At 32.5% G+C, this 16,220-nt stretch overlaps 2 protein-coding genes across 3 annotated transcripts; one reads left to right on the top strand and one right to left on the bottom strand.

The window, feature by feature from the left end:
- Window positions 1-1,194: 1,194 nt before the first annotated feature.
- Window positions 1,195-8,271, top strand: LOC122299801 (vacuolar protein sorting-associated protein 45 homolog). 2 transcript variants are annotated; one of them, XM_043110253.1, is made up of 13 exons: window positions 1,195-1,460; window positions 2,302-2,503; window positions 2,625-2,704; window positions 3,102-3,329; window positions 3,437-3,562; window positions 3,668-3,748; window positions 3,840-3,981; window positions 4,094-4,272; window positions 4,690-4,845; window positions 4,974-5,081; window positions 5,159-5,280; window positions 7,221-7,352; window positions 7,840-8,271. In XM_043110253.1, the coding sequence occupies exons 1-13, from the start codon at window positions 1,371-1,373 to the stop codon at window positions 7,898-7,900; spliced, it is 1,707 nt and encodes a 568-aa protein (XP_042966187.1). In that variant the 5' UTR covers window positions 1,195-1,370; the 3' UTR covers window positions 7,901-8,271. The 2 variants fall into 2 exon arrangements, with proteins under 2 accessions (XP_042966187.1, XP_042966186.1); XM_043110252.1 differs by having other exon boundaries at window positions 7,218-7,352.
- Window positions 8,272-13,695: 5,424 nt separating this feature from the next.
- Window positions 13,696-15,040, bottom strand: LOC122299613. The gene is made up of 3 exons (XM_043109999.1): window positions 14,755-15,040; window positions 14,389-14,602; window positions 13,696-14,302 (listed from the first exon to the last, which is right to left on the bottom strand). The coding sequence occupies exons 1-3, from the start codon at window positions 14,911-14,913 to the stop codon at window positions 13,974-13,976; spliced, it is 702 nt and encodes a 233-aa protein (XP_042965933.1). The 5' UTR covers window positions 14,914-15,040; the 3' UTR covers window positions 13,696-13,973.
- Between the last annotated feature and the right edge of the window lie 1,180 nt (window positions 15,041-16,220).

Here is a 16,220-nt window from a genome sequence, read left to right as displayed (position 1 = left end):
TTAGTACAAAGTATGACACCTACCCCAAACTTTAAGTCCCTTTCACTTAGGGCAGGTTTGAGACTTAAGATGAAATATAAAATTTATATATGATCTTATTGTATTTTATTTTTAAATATAATTTAAATATAAAAATTTTAAATTAATTATTATAATTTTTTTTAAATTAATCATTACCACTTTATCAAATTTTTAAATAAAAAATAAAAAAATTCAATTTTTTCAAACCTTCAAATAAAAATAATATTATAAAACTATATGTTAATAATATGTTAACTTTATAATATTTATTTTTTCAACCTTTTATCTCTCATTTCCTAAAATTTAAAAAATACTCAATTCAAACTATCTTACTAATATTCACAAACTATCTTATTACTATTCACAAAATTTTCATCTCATCTTACTCTCCAACTTGCTCTTAAAAGACAATACAATTCTCACACCATGATAATTAAACTCTTATTAATAAAACTATACAGAACTTTCCAATGTGACAGGTTGGACAAAATATTATTATCTTGGAAAAAATTACTTTGCTGCCCAAACTTTATTGTTCTAGTTGACCGCTCGGCAATTTTATTTAACAAAATAAATACTCCATCCGATTCCCTATTTTAAGGTATAAGTTTAGAATGTAAACAGTGACTCCTTATATTTGGGAAGTCACTATTCATCTCCTAAATAAGTTTTTAGATATATTTTATAGGGAATAATTAAAGATGTAGAAATAAAGTAGTAGAAATAATAATAATAAAGAAATAATAGAAAATAATTATTTTAATATAATAGAGAAATGATAAAGAATGAGATGTAGAATGATTTTTTAAAAGTGTAAAATTTAAGAAAAAAAATTCTAGAAAATCAGAGGTAAATACTCTAAAAGATATATTTGGATTGAAAAAAATAAATGTTTTTATTAATATTTGAAAAAAAAAGACTATTTCTTAAAAAAATATATATATTGGAAGAATTGTTTGGTTACTGTGAAATGTGAATGTTCTATTAATTTTGTTTTGTTAAAAAATTTTATAATTTTTTTAAAAATATTATTATACTGTAATACTTAATTAATTTTATTTAATATGATTTGTCAAATTATAAAAATATTTTTTATTTTTTATTGCAAAATAGATTTCACACGTGGACATTACATTCTATTCTGTCTTCTTATGATAGGCTGAAACGCTGCGTTGTTTACTTGTTATCGGCCCACCTTCGTTCGCCGTCGTAGTTCTGGTTCTGTCGTTTCAGATCTGTCTCTCAACGGGCTCCTGAATCCATTTCACCGGCTCTTCAACTTCACAGCCACTGTCAGTCACCGTTTTCATCAGAAAAAGAGAACTTGATTCTGATTGGAGCCGCCGAACATGGTGCTGGTATCGGCCGTACGTGATTACATCAACCGGATGTTGCAGGACATCTCGGGCATGAAGGTCCTCATCCTCGATTCTCAAACGGTATATTTCATCCCTCAAATTTTCGGTTTTTTCATTTCTTTAAAGAATTAAGACCATCTTCTGTTTGGACTCTGCGGAAGTTAGAGGACAATGATTAAGAAGATTTGAAGTATTTAAATTTGATATGTTGAGCTTGGTCGTGGGTATTTTTTTTCATTTCATTTATTATTTCCTTGTATGTTTATTAACTGGAGTCAGTAGTGAAATTTGAGATATAAATTCTCTTTCTCTAATTGCTCGGAGGATGCTTGCCTGGTAGCCTAGCAGGTGATTCTGTTGAATTGTATCGATCAATTTTCCTTGTCTGAAATTCATATATAACGCCGATCATAAAGTTTAGTTTTCATAGGGAAAAAGAACGGCTTGTGATTTGTTCGATGTACCGTGAACATGAATTGAAAATGCTTGATCATATTTTGTATTCGTGGTGGTGCACTTGGGCTGGCATGTGTACTGAACTTTCATGAGAAAGGCGATTACAAGAAAAAATGGCACTGAGCCTCGGTGCCTCACTAACCTTACTGAAATTATGGACAGTAATGTCTTCTTTTCTTTTGGTTGAATAAACCCTTACTCGTTGATAGATTTTAGCGTGCATTTCTATTTGGGTCCTTCAATGTTCATGATGGGAACAAACTGCCAATGTCCCTTTGTTGTCTTTCTGAAGCTTCGCCTTCAATTTGATACCGTTACATTTGACTTTTTGGTGCAGTTTAGCCATTTTTGAACTTTAATTCCTTGATTAATATCACTTACTTTACTAGATTCAGATCATTTTAGAGGGTTAAGCAAGAAACATAAATATGGGCTTTGATAATGCTTTTTGGTTGACAATGTGCAGGTTAGTATAGTTAGTGTTGCGTACTCCCAGTCGGAGCTTCTTCAGAAAGAAGTATTCTTGGTAGAGTTGGTCGATTCCATTTCCAAGTCAAAAGAATCAATGTCGCATCTTAAGGCCATTTTCTTCCTCCGGCCCACATCAGAGAATATCCACCACTTGCGGCGCCAGCTAGCTAGTCCTAGATTTGGAGAGTACCACCTATGTTAGTTTCTTTATACTGAGAGAAGTTACAGAAAAACTTGTGTTTGACATTAATTAGTTTTTTTTTACCAGATTATTATATATTGACTTGGAGTTCCTTTTTTATACCCAACTTGGTACAGTTTTCTCCAACATGTTGAAGGATACACAGATTCATATTTTAGCTGATTCAGATGAACATGAAGTTGTCCAGCAGGTTCAGGTAACTCTTTAATGCCTAATACCGTTGCTTTAGCGACTTTTTTTGGTGGTTTAATTTTTAATTTTTATTTTGGATCGTGTTATTTTAGATACTCAGAAAAATGAAATTAGGAAACTGTCATAGTTGCATTCAAGCAAACAGGAAGAATAGGTGAAAATAAAAGTTCTAGGGCAAGCTTATCATATAATTTGGACGTCATTTTCATGGGCTTGTATATATGGCATTGACATTGGCATTGGCATTGGTTTGAACTTAGTCACTGCATGGTTATTTGTTCACTTCACCTGTCTAATTTATGCTCTGATGCATGAGTAGATGTTCAATCGTTTGACCCAGTGGTAATGTTACCTCAGATTAGATTCTACCTAAGATATAATGATTTTCTTGGGCTTTGCAGGAATTCTATGCGGACTTTGTAGCAAGTGATCCTTTCCATTTCTCTTTGAATGTGCCATCAAATCACCTTTATATGCTCCCAGCAGTTGTAGATCCTTCAAATTTGCAGAACTTCTGTGACCGAGTTGTTGATGGTATTGCAGCTATTTTTTTGGCATTAAAAAGAAGACCTTTTATTCGATATCAAAGGACCTCTGATATTGCTAAGAGGATAGCACAGGAAACGACAGTAAGTAAAGTGAACCAGAAGAAGTTATATATAAGCTGATTATGAATTTTGCACATTCTGTTTCAAAATTAGTATCCTAATTTATATACACTTATGGGCTGTTACAGAAACTGATGTACCAGCAGGAAAGTGGGCTTTTTGACTTCAGGCGAACAGACATTTCTCCATTGTTGCTGATAATTGATAGGAGGGATGATCCTGTGACCCCGTTGCTGAATCAGTGGACGTATCAGGTATTTCTGCTTCTGACTACACTTTTATGATTTTTATAATAACTGCCCCTTTTAACATGGAATTTCAACGCATGTGCAACTTGTTTGCTGCATGATGTTCCATAGGCAATGGTTCATGAATTGATAGGTATTCAAGACAACAAGGTGGATTTGAGAAGCATTGGAAAAATCCCAAAGGATCAACAGGTTGAGTTGCATTTTCCTTTTGTGGTCCACGTATTTAATTTTATGTCTTGCATTGCTGAGATAAGGATCTTTGTCCGATTTATTCTTATAGGAGGTTGTGTTGTCATCAGAACAAGATGCCTTTTTCAAAGCTAACATGTATGAGAATTTTGGAGATATTGGATTGAATATCAAGCGGTTGGTGGATGAATTTCAGCAGATTGCAAAGAGTAACCAGAAAATCCAGACAATAGGTTCATATGAGGCTTTATGCAAATTCACAAGATATTGTATTAATAAATTACTGTTAGATGCGGTGGCTTGGGGCACAATATTTGGTTATTTCAATGTTTTGAATTTCTGCAGAAGACATGGCCAAATTTGTTGACAACTACCCCGAGTACAAAAAAATGCATGGTAATGTTTCAAAGCATGTGACTTTGGTCACAGAAATGAGCAAGATCGTTGAAGAGCACAAACTTATGTTAGTTTCGCAAACAGAACAGGATTTGGCTTGCAATGGTGGCCAAGTGGCAGCTTTTGAGGTAGTTCAGTAGACTTTGTGTCAATCCATGTTCCAAAGAAGACATACATTTTCTTAAATTTACTAAACATACCTTAATACAGATTCCTCATTTGTAATCCCAACACAACCAGTTGTAATATGTTGCTGATTTGATTAATGGTACATGATCTTGAAACAAGCGCAAGGACCAGATTCACCTTAGCTTACTCATTTGAACTTTTCTCGGTGATTGGAAGTATATGAAAGCATTTCTATGGAATTAACCCTATCTATCATACGTATTAAAGGAGTTATGCAATGATATGTTACCATTTGATTTTAACTTACTTTTCCATGTTACTAAATTATAACGTCTTTGGAAATTTCATTTGTACGGGTATTATTTTATGTGCTTTTCAAGTTACTGTTTCAAACAACTTGTTCAACTTCTGTGCAGGCAGTGACTAATCTTTTAAACAATGAAAGCATATCTGATATCGACTGTCTGCGATTGGTGATGTTGTATGCTTTGCGCTATGAGAAGGAAAGCCCTGTTCAATTGATGCAGCTTTTCAACAAACTGGCTTCTCGGTCTCCCAAGTACAAGCCTGGGGTAAAATAAACTATCTTTTCTACATACTTAGAATCTGTAGTAGAACAGAAAATATGTTGTAAACTTGTTTTCCTTGCTAATGGCTAGAAGTTCACAGTTTTGACAAGTTGGTTATCATTGTTTTACAGCTTGTCCAGTTCCTCTTGAAGCAAGCAGGTGTTGATAAACGAACTGGGGATCTTTACGGGAATCGGGATCTTCTGAATATTGCTCGTAACATGGCTCGTGGACTGAAGGTTTGTCACAAAAAACTTTACTTCCCCCACTTGTGAATGTGGTCGGATGCTTATAAATCATTTTGCCTCTGCTGTAGGGGGTCGAGAATGTGTACACCCAGCACCAACCTCTTTTATTCCAAACTATGGAAAGCATTACCAAGGGACGGTTGAGAGATGTGGACTACCCATATATTGGCAATCACTTTCAGCAGGGCAGGTTTGTTACTAAATAACTGTTTCTTTCCGACGAGCCTTTTCTTTCTCTTGAAGTTTCGGAATGTTATGTGATCTCTTTTTAATCCCTGGGTCTCTGCAATGTTCTCAGAGGAGACCTTTGGTAGTAAAATTTGCAGAACTTTTACTTTGTTGCTAATGTTGGGGAAACTAGATGCTGGAATGGGATTAATACTGAGCTGCTGAAGTAGTAAATGTATTTATATAAATATGAATAAACTAACAAATTCAAGCAGCAGTACCAAGATAATAAAAGTTATTTAACTAATTTTACTTTTTAGGAATGAGAATAATTTAAGAGGAACACCTGCTTCACAAAAATTGACGACTTTCCAAAACACCATGTACTATAGCGGTTGTTGAAAGAAGGTATGGAAGTCCCTAGTAAATATGCATACAAATTGGACCCCCTCCCAAATCTAAGTCAATTTGGGAGGGGGTACTGGAAAAATTCGAGCGTAGGTAGGCTAGGTGGAAAAGGGTGTATTTATCAAAAGGGGCCGGATCACACTTATCAAAAGTACTTTATCCAATCTTCCCACATACTACTTATCCTTATTTCCCCTTCCTGTTAGCATTGCAATGAGGATGGAGAAACTTCAACGAGATTTTTTATGGAGTGGTATAGGATATGAGTTTAAGTTTCATTTGGTGGGGTGGGATAAGGTATGTTCTACTTTGAGGGATGGTGGCTTTGGGGTTCGGAATGTGAGGGCTTTTAATAAGGCTTTGTTGGGTAAATGGTTGTGGCGTTACAATTATGAGAGGGAAGCCTTATGGAAAGGGGTGATTGACATGAAGTATGGTAGTGAATGAGGGGGTTGGTGTTCTAAAGAGGGTAGGGAGACATATGGAGTGGGGCTATGGAAGTATACAAGGAAGGGGTGGGGCTCTTTTATTAGTAATACCTGGTTGTGTTTGGGGGATGGTAGGAGGATCAGTTTTTGGTGGATATGTGGGTGGGAGACACAGCTTTAAAGGATGCTTATCCTACAATTTTTAGTATTGCATGAGAAAAAGAAGCTACGGTGGCTGATTTGAGGGTAATCAATCAAGTTTCACAGGAGTGGAATCTTAGCCATACCAGGGATGCACATGATTGGGAAGTGAATGCTTTGGTGGAATTTGTAAACTTTTGCAGTATAATACTCCTATTGTTGCCACAACTGAAGATGTGATGGTATGGAGTCCTTCTAGAAAAGGGAAATTTTCGGTACGCTCTTTTTATGAGATTATTACCATGCTACAAAGGCACAATTTCCCTTGGAAGAATATTTGGAGAAATAATAAAGTACCCACCAAGGCCGCATTCTTTGTATGGACAGCAGCTCTAGAGAAGAGTCTGACCATTGATAATCTTAGAAGACATGGCCTCATAATTATGGACTGGTGCTGTTTGTGCAGAAATAATGGTGAAACGGTGGACCATTTACTCCTACATTGTGAGTTTGCTCATGAGATATGGAACTACTTTTTCAGCAAAATGGGAATAGCATGGGTAATGCCAGGTAGGGTGGTTGATCTTCTAGCAAGTTGGAGAGGAATCACTAGGACACCACAGATCGCAGCAATGTGGAAGATGGCTCCAATATGTATTTTTTGGTGAATTTGGAGTGAAAGAAACGAGAGACTTTTTGAGGATCATGAACGTTCCTCGGAAGAGTTTCGGAGTTTTTTCTGGAAGACTTTGTTCTTGTGGGCCATTGCTTTAGATTTTAATGGTCTTAGCTACCATGATTTCCTTGTAACTATTTCTAGCTCTTAAATAGGTGTATGCACATGTATACTTCCTGTGTACCTAAGCTATGCCCATCCTTAAACTTATTACCTATAAAAAAAAGATGATATTGATGTGATAGTTAAAAAATTGCAAGAGGTTATGGGTAGTATTGTTTGAATGACATGCACTTCATTTTTAAGCAGGCTGCAGGAAGTAGTGATATTCATCGTTGGAGGGACAACATATGAAGAATCACGTTCTGTTGCACTACAAAATGCAAGCAATTCTGGAATTCGTTTTATTCTTGGTGGTTCTGTGGTTCTGAATTCTAAGAGGTTTGCTTCTGAATCATTGATGTGACTTTTTTTATAGAGTTACTTGGATCTAATAGGCATAACAAAAGTTTGCTCTTGTGCTGCTAGCTTTGCTTTGTGCTTGGCACGCTAGCATTAGCTTGAAATGTAACTCTTACCCCTTGCATCAGTTGCAAAATTGAGAAAGTTGTTGTAGGTTGGTTTGTATCAAGTTAGTATGCATACAGGCCATGATTTGTAGCTTCTATAAGTTTTAGAGGAAGTCAAATGTTGAGAGTTCCAGTCAGGTGGATTCAATCCTGAACCAAGCATGGAGAGACTAGAAGGTTGTTACTTGTTATAAGTAGACAGCTAACGTAAAAATGCTAGTCACACCTTACAGAACAGAATGCCTAATGTAAATATTCATGAGTTTTTGGTTATACGTTGCTTTTGAGATTGGTTTACTCTATTGAAGTAGCATATGTGAATGCTCTCTGATCCAGTAATCGTTTGGTGGGAAGTGCAGGTTTCTGAAGGACTTGGAAGAAGCTCAGAGGATAGCTCGTTCCAGCCCTGCTGTGGTGTGAAGCCTGCCATATTTAGCAGCTTGTACCAGTTGGATTAATATTTGTGGCTTTATACTGGGAGTTCAGCGTGGTGAATGGCAGCGGTAAGATCATTTTATGAATATTGGAAAGAGGAGTTTGATGAGAGATCAACATAATCGATCCAAAGTTCCCAAGCAAGATACATTCAATATTCACCAATCTGCCTAGGAGTAATCAGTCAATAGGTTCTGAGTAGACAAGTCACAAAATATCGCCCAATTTCTCTATGACATATTGTAAAATCATATACTCCTATTCTTTTTATGTAAATGCTTGATGATATATCCATTTTGTAGAAATACTTGAAAGTTATTGTGAGAGCTAACCGCTGAGCATATAGTTCATCCATGGGTTTTGTTTGCTTGGCAATCATTGATCTGGCAAATATATATTTGAGGTTAATATTATACCTGTATGCATGCCAGAAATTTTATTTTATTTTTCCCATTCAGGGTATTTTACATACACCTTTGATGGGGGAATTCATATATTATTTTGTTGGTGCCGTGAATGATGTTATCTAGGGACATCTTCTGCTTATTTTTGAATGGCAATTCTTCCAACCACATTTCTGGATCTGGTCAACACGGTTCAGTCACCATCAAGATTGTAACTGAAGCTAGGCAAAACTTTGTTCTCTCTTTGCTTTGTCTGTGTGCTGAGATATTTTAATGTTGTGGAACCCTCCATATAGACATGGACAGACCAAGCACATTTATTATTATTTCTTATTCAATGATAGACGATGCTTATAATGGTAAGTGTGAAAGTGTTTTGTAATTATTTTAAAAATTAAGAAATACGAAATTTATATAAAAAAATAACTTTTAAATAATGAATTTTATTTCTTTTCAAAATAATTATACTTTATTGTGCAGAACTTTCTAATTTTATCTTCAAGGTAATTATGATTAAAATTTAAAAGTCTCACTTCGGTCAAAATCTACAACGCCCTATGCCTGCTGGTGGACGTGGACTATTATAGTTGGCTATCGGTATCATGATATGACCTCTCTAAAATTTATGTGATTTATTATATCACATTAATTTATAAATTTATTTTTATAAAAAAGAAATAATAATTATAATTGTAAATATATAAATATTATATAATCAATTTAAAAAAATATGAATAAATATATTAATTTTTAAATAATAAATTTTATACTTTTTCAAAACGACTGTACAGTATTTACATATTCCATAATTATATGTAATATTATTTTCTTAAATAGAGATAGATTATGTAAGCCCTACAAATATTATCAGGTTGTATTGTATGACATCTTTATGTGAATATTTAAGAGTATGTATAGTGTCTACCTCTATTTGCATCAGACCATTTAATTGGATCAATATTAAATTGAAGAGATCCCAGTTGGCAAAATAACACGAGTTAAGCTATTCAGATCCCATGGCCATTAAGCTAAGCTATATGAACCGTGTGGGTCTAGTAATAGAATAAAAAACAATACTAAAAGATTCATATGGACATGTTCTTCGAAGGCTGCATGTACGTGGTACCAAAAGAGACTTTTGATATTAAAGAAATAGAAAATCTATACAGCAGTCTCACACTTTTTTATATTATTAAAAAATATAAATTTATTATTTTATTTATTATTATTTTATACTGATATGTTGAGTATGAAATTATTATGTAGCAGTACTCTTAAAAAAATAGGAGTAAGGGAGCAAATCAAGACAGGTCATGAGCATGCTAGATTTCTTTTGGAGGGGTCTATGACTCTATATGGGCCTCCATGCATGCCTCATTTTTCTCACTCATCATATCCCTTTCATTTTCTTGCTTACTTTGGCTCTAATTGGTTGACTCCAAGTCACATTCATCACAAAAGCTTTTAAGAATGGAAATATACGAATAAGGTCGATCGAGCTAGCTAGAATATATATTTTTGTGAAAGTTTTTATTTTTATTTTTTATGATTGATTAATAGAAAGAAAAAATTATTTACTTCTTCATTTTTTATGATTGATTATATATTTATTAACTACCTAGATCTCACTACAAGGCATACGAGTATTTGTAAGAATTATTTACGATAAGAATGATTATTTGTAAATATTATAGGTTCATTTTGGAAAAAAATAAATATTTTAATAAAAAATAACTGATAAAAAATAAGCAATTTTCTTATTGTGTCGGTTGATCTCATATAAATTAATAGTAAATTTTTTCTGTAAATTAATGTTGCTATAATTAGAGTGGTGGAGCTCTAATTATAACAGTGGTAGGCAAAAATGTAGAAGAAAAGTATACATTATAAGAAAAGTGTTCAGTTGTGAATAGTTATTTTTTTATACAAATTACTACTTTCTACTTAAATAAATTTATTTTAGTTATAAATAATTATTTTCATCGTATAGAATTCTTCACAAATATTTATTTTTTTTGTAGTGATAGGAATGAAAATATCAACTAATTGTCCGTATGCTTGTAGAATATAGACTAATAATTAATGTGGTTGGAAAAAAAATACTATCTCGATCATAATATTTGACTATCTTCATATAAAACATACACGTGAAGAGCAGCTGCACAGTTTGGTCAGTCATGGAAATTACTTGGTAATTACGGTATCATTAAAGTGAACTTGTTTAATATTGATATTCATCATTATCTTTATCTTCGTTTCGGTCTGGTTTGGATGATGAGTTGAATTGAATTGAAAATTAAAAATTAAATAAAATATTATTAAAATATTATTTTTTAATATTATTATTATTTTAAAATTTAAAAAAATTAAATTATTTATCATATTTTGTATTGAAAGTTTAAAAGATTATAATAATTAGTTAAGATAAGTTGGATTAAGTTAAACTCAGCCTAATAACCAAATGCTTCCTATTATGTCTGTTTGGGGACATACACAACTCTTTTCAAATACTTTTTGATTATTTTATTATTATTCTTATTATTATTTATAAATTATTTAAAGTATTCTTAATATCTAAATAAAGCATATCGAAATAATTAATAAAATATAATAATAAAATATTACGAGAATATCTAAAACAGTAGCGTCTATTATCTTATAGTTTGCATGTAATTACCAAGTAATTTCTGGTCATTAATAGACTATTATTGTCAATTGATTATTTTAATTAATTAGTTAATTAGTTTTCCCCATTTTCTAGTAAACGGTACTCTGAGTACTCACATAGGTAGGTAGCTGTCACTATCCGTACGTGCGTCACGCAATTGAAATAGTGTCAAAATCACTATTTTTCACGCGACAAGTACAGCTTAAAAAGACCTTTTACCTCGTTACAGAAACATAAATTCAAATTAATTGAGTCCAAAATTTTGACCATTTTAATTTGACTAATATTATATATAAATTATATTTATAAAAATATATAAAAATAATTATATATAAAATTTTTATTTTAAAATATATATATCAGGACCGAAATATTGAGATATATATAGCTAGCAACTCAAAATAAATGACCTAAACAAAGAAAAAAATTATAATATCAGATATTCTTTAAATAATAATAAAAATATAATAAGAAAGTAATTATAAAATATTGAATAATAAAAAAAATAAATAAAAAATAACGATAAAATAATAAATAGTAATAAAATATTTTCAAAATATTCTAATATTCAAACTAAGCTTTAAATTACAAAAATTAAGTCCAAAACTTCCCAAGAAGGGACAAAATTACTCAGCTAAATTGGAGGTTCCATTAATTTGCTAAAGTTGGAGGAACATAGTGTTAATTTTGAATGTAGTCTTTGGAAAGAGTAAGTACGGTTGTAATCGTAATTTTGCAAGTGTATTATAATTATTTAAAAAAATACAGAATATATATAAAAAAATAATTTTTTTAATAATAAATTCAATTCTTTTTGAAAACAATACGAAATTTGGATTCTCTTTTGAACGCACTTGGCTTTACTCGTTTTGCTGCTAACTTTGCAAAGCAGAGCTTGATCAGCTTTTCTGCTAGTGACGTTCCATCAAAGACTCTAGGGATGAGGCGTAGGCCTTGAAATTTCAAAATCATGTGGACCTAAAGGCTACAATCCTTATCCACAGCCAGCGTTGTAATTTAGTTTAAAATGATATTATATATAGTCGTAAAATTTTATATAATTATTTAAAAAAAAATAAAATTTATAATTAAAAAATTAAGTTTTTTTTATATATATTTCGTATTAATTTATTTTTTTAAAAAGATTATCCGATATTTGTAATAACGGTAAACAACATATCTCTTTATGTATATTCATCTTTCACCGTGATGTCATGGTGATATATATAAATAAATCATTATATTCATAATCACGTCCTGTGAATTGCAAAAGTTAAACAAAGAGACCACAAAAGTCAGAAATGGGTTTTCAAATGGAGAGAGGGAGAGGGAGAGGGAGAGAGGGGGAGAGAGACCCTTGGAGCGAGCGAGCGAGCGAGCGAAAGTGCAAACCGAAAACGTTTTACAGAGAGAAGCTTCATAACCATCCATCTTCAGTCTTATCAGTAACCCAACTCCCATCAGATTAGTAGGTTAATTCCCTTCCAATTCCCTGCGTATCCCTTACATGCATCAAGATTTGAATTCCCATGTATCTCAGCAGTTCTTCTCTTATGCAATTCTCTCGAGTTCAGTTTGGCAAATGAAAATTTTGAGATGAGAATTTTAAATTTTAAGATGAAATATGATTTTAATATTATTATTATTTTATAATTTAGAAAAATTAAGAAAAATTTGAATTATTTGTTATGTTTTGTATAAAAATTTAAAAAAATTTTAATAATAAGATGAATTTTAATAACAAAAACGGACCTCAATCTCAGCATGTGTGGCCCTAGGAAGTATCTCCTTGGAAAAATGCAAAAGGTACGCACCATCAGAGCCTCGTGAAAGCAAATAAATTAAGGGCAAATGTTAAGACAAAGAAATAAAGCAAATCTTGATTAGAGAGAGAGAGAGAGATCAGGGAGAGAGGATTTGAAGTTGTAGTCTTCTAGAGTTCATAGAGATACCTGTAAAGTTGATATGGGATATGAGATAGGAGAGCTGACAATCTCATGAATGAAGTCTCTGCAGTTCTTCTTCTGTTATGATACATATATAAAATATTAATTCCTTCTGTCTCTCCCAAGGAGGTAATGCAACAAGCTTTTGTCGTTGTTCCTCTCTCTCTCTCTCTATATATATACACACGCATATATATTAGTATAGTGTTGAATTACTGTACGCTCACTGCACATTCTTGAACAGAAAGAGTCGATCAGAATTACAGTTACCATGGCGGATAGGACGGAATGGTTGTCATGTTATTGACATCAAAACAAACAAAAAGTTGGTCCCCTGAACAATATCTATATATAATATGCACAAAATATTCTTTTATATAGAGAGTCGACTTATGCTCAATCTTTATATATATATATATATATATATATCATGTTTATATTCTCTTAGGACTTCGAGATCCTTAATGATGTACACTGTACAATGCGATAATTAATATAACATATTAACATATATACATGTCCCCACTCCAAACGTTGATCATCATCAAGACATATCGATCGGAAGCTTTCGACAGCAAAAAACAGTTCCGCAGATTTTTCCATAATTTTGTTTTGGAGAATGCATGTGGTTTAATTTGTTTGATTAGAGAGATGGACTAAGGTTCTCAATTGGAGAATCATATTGGTTTTTCTCCTGGGAAGTAAGAACGTCTTTCTCAACCCGTTTGTTTTGCAGCTGAGAATATCGATCGAGGAAGCTGGTAATCGGAAAGCAAAAAGTATACTGACATTCATGATTTAATTATCATCTTACATGAGCTATAGTATGTATCTCTCCTGATCTTGTCCATTTTGACTTGTCCAAAACCATACAAAAACTGAATCAGAAAAAGACCTAAAATAAAAAAACTGAGGTCTTCCCCTACGAAATCAACTCAAAACTCACAAACAAGAAAGACAAAAAACCTCCATTTTTGCTAGGCTTCAAAAGCATCTGCATCTAGAACTTCTTCTCATGCATACCCCTAATTATGGGTGGTTCAGACGGAGACTTTCTTGCAGTTTTTAGAAAGCCATTTGGACTGCATGTAGCTGGTTTTTCTCCAGGGAGGAATGTAGATCAGGCCGCTCTCTCTTAGTGATCGTTTCATTGCTGAGCATATCAGAGAGATTATCTTCTCGAGCTTCTCTTCGGTCCCAACAAAAATGGAAGGGATAATGTTTGCGAGCTCCATGTAACTTGGTGTAGGCCTTGCCAATACAAACTGAGACCTAAAATCCATATCCACAATAAGCCTTGTTGGACTCTGATCAGTTCCATCTCTCACCATGACATCAATATATTCATATGTTCCTGTGTACTGCAAAACTGAATCAAAGAGATCAAATCAGTCAGTTATGGGTCTCTGAGAGAGAGAGAGAGAGAGAGAGAGAGAGAGAGAGAGAGAGAGAGACCTTCGGATGGATCTATGAAGCGACTTTTGGAACGACCAAAAGTGGAAACCCAAGAAGTAGTGCAGAGAGAAGCTTGATAGCCTTCCATCTGCAGTTTCTTCACCATCCATTTCTTCCGATCGTTACGTTCACATGCGATTCCCATATTCCTCTCATGCATAGAGATTTTCTCAAGGACCTCAACCTCGGTCTCTGTGGGCGTACTAATTATCTCCTAAGCAAAAGGCAAAAGGTAACAAGGAAAATCAGACCCACAAAACAGATTATTAATAAATAATGCAAATTTTTTCCCAGCATATACAAAAATCAGAGAGAGAGAAAGAGAGAGAGAGAGTTTTGCAGTTGTTGATCAAGAGATAAAGATACCTGTAAGAGGTCGCTGGTCAGGAATTGCAGATATGGGTGCCGATCATCATTTTGAGAGAGAACAGTACTAAAAGATGGAGCGGATGACATGGGAGAGTTTAACTCTGACTCGCTGAACTCTTCGACGATTGGAAAAATTTCTTCTGCACTTCTAGCCATATTCCTCCTAATTTCTTCCCAGTGAAGAAAAGTTTAGCAAAGAGGCTTAATTCTCAAAATGTATGTGATATGTAAGAGGCTTGGTGTTTTGTGTTGCGTTGGCGTTAGCTCGCCGGGTCGTCTAGGAATTCCTAGGAAACTTTCAAGAGTTCACTACGATTGGCCCCTTTTAATTAATCAACTTATCCACAGAAAAATTAAAAAAATTGCGTTCCCGACATGCTTTTTTGGCTTGGATTTAAGGCAACGTAGATTTTATATTTAATAACTAATAATTCTTGATCGATCATTTAGTACAGTTACTTCAAATCTTAATCTTGTACATTACAATAATATATATTATAAGATCTTCACCTATTTTTTTTAAATAATATTTACAATCTTAGAATACGTAAGTGTCACGTAATCTCTTTAAAAAAAAAAGCAAAAATACAGGACATACATAATAAAAAATTATTTTTCTAATAATATTATTTTTTAAAATAATCATTGCTCGACACTTGCGCACTCTATAACTGTATACGATATTGCTCTTCTTTTTTAAACAAATTAGATTATAAAATTTGGATAATTTAAGAGAATCTTAATTAAAGAGCTCAATTCACTTGTTTTGGTGGTGTATTTGTAAGGATCATGAGTTCTTCATGTACTATAAATGTCATAACTAATGATATACTCACAATTTTTATTATTGGGTTTTTTTTTTATAATTCATTTTACAATCAACTAGTGCAATTGTGTCATTAAATTAAAATTAATTCAAATTTAACATAGTTATCATTTTAAAAAAACTACCATTTATTTTAGATAGAATTGTAAAATAGTAGTACATTTATCATTTTCAAATAACATATATCTAAAACTTAGACTATTAGTTACTTATTAAACTGTCTAAGTTACCATTCATTGTAACCGTGATGACATTTTCTAAATATGATAATAATTAATATTAAAAATAATGATCATAGTGTTAGTAACGACAGTGATAAGGGTGATAATGATTTAACATAATAACACACACACACACACACATATATATATATATATATAAATATAGCGTTAAGAGTAATGTTAGTTATAATTTTTGGGTGTGTAAGTTCTGCATACTCTTTAAAGTAAAATCATATCTATTATTAAAAAAATAGTTTATTCATGTGAATTTTATATTTATTCATTTTTTTAAAAGAATGTATTATATCTGCACATCTTAAGACTATAAATATAATTTCTCATATCATAAAAAAAAAGAGATTCTTAATTTTTTAAATGCCTTTTTACTTTGGCAGAGTGAAGGACCAAATTTATAT

This window comes from Carya illinoinensis, chromosome 16, assembly GCF_018687715.1.
Source record: "Carya illinoinensis cultivar Pawnee chromosome 16, C.illinoinensisPawnee_v1, whole genome shotgun sequence".
NCBI classification, from domain to species: Eukaryota; Viridiplantae; Streptophyta; class Magnoliopsida; order Fagales; family Juglandaceae; genus Carya; species Carya illinoinensis.
Note: the sequence above shows the minus strand (reverse complement) of the source record. Positions and strands in the feature narration are given on the sequence as shown.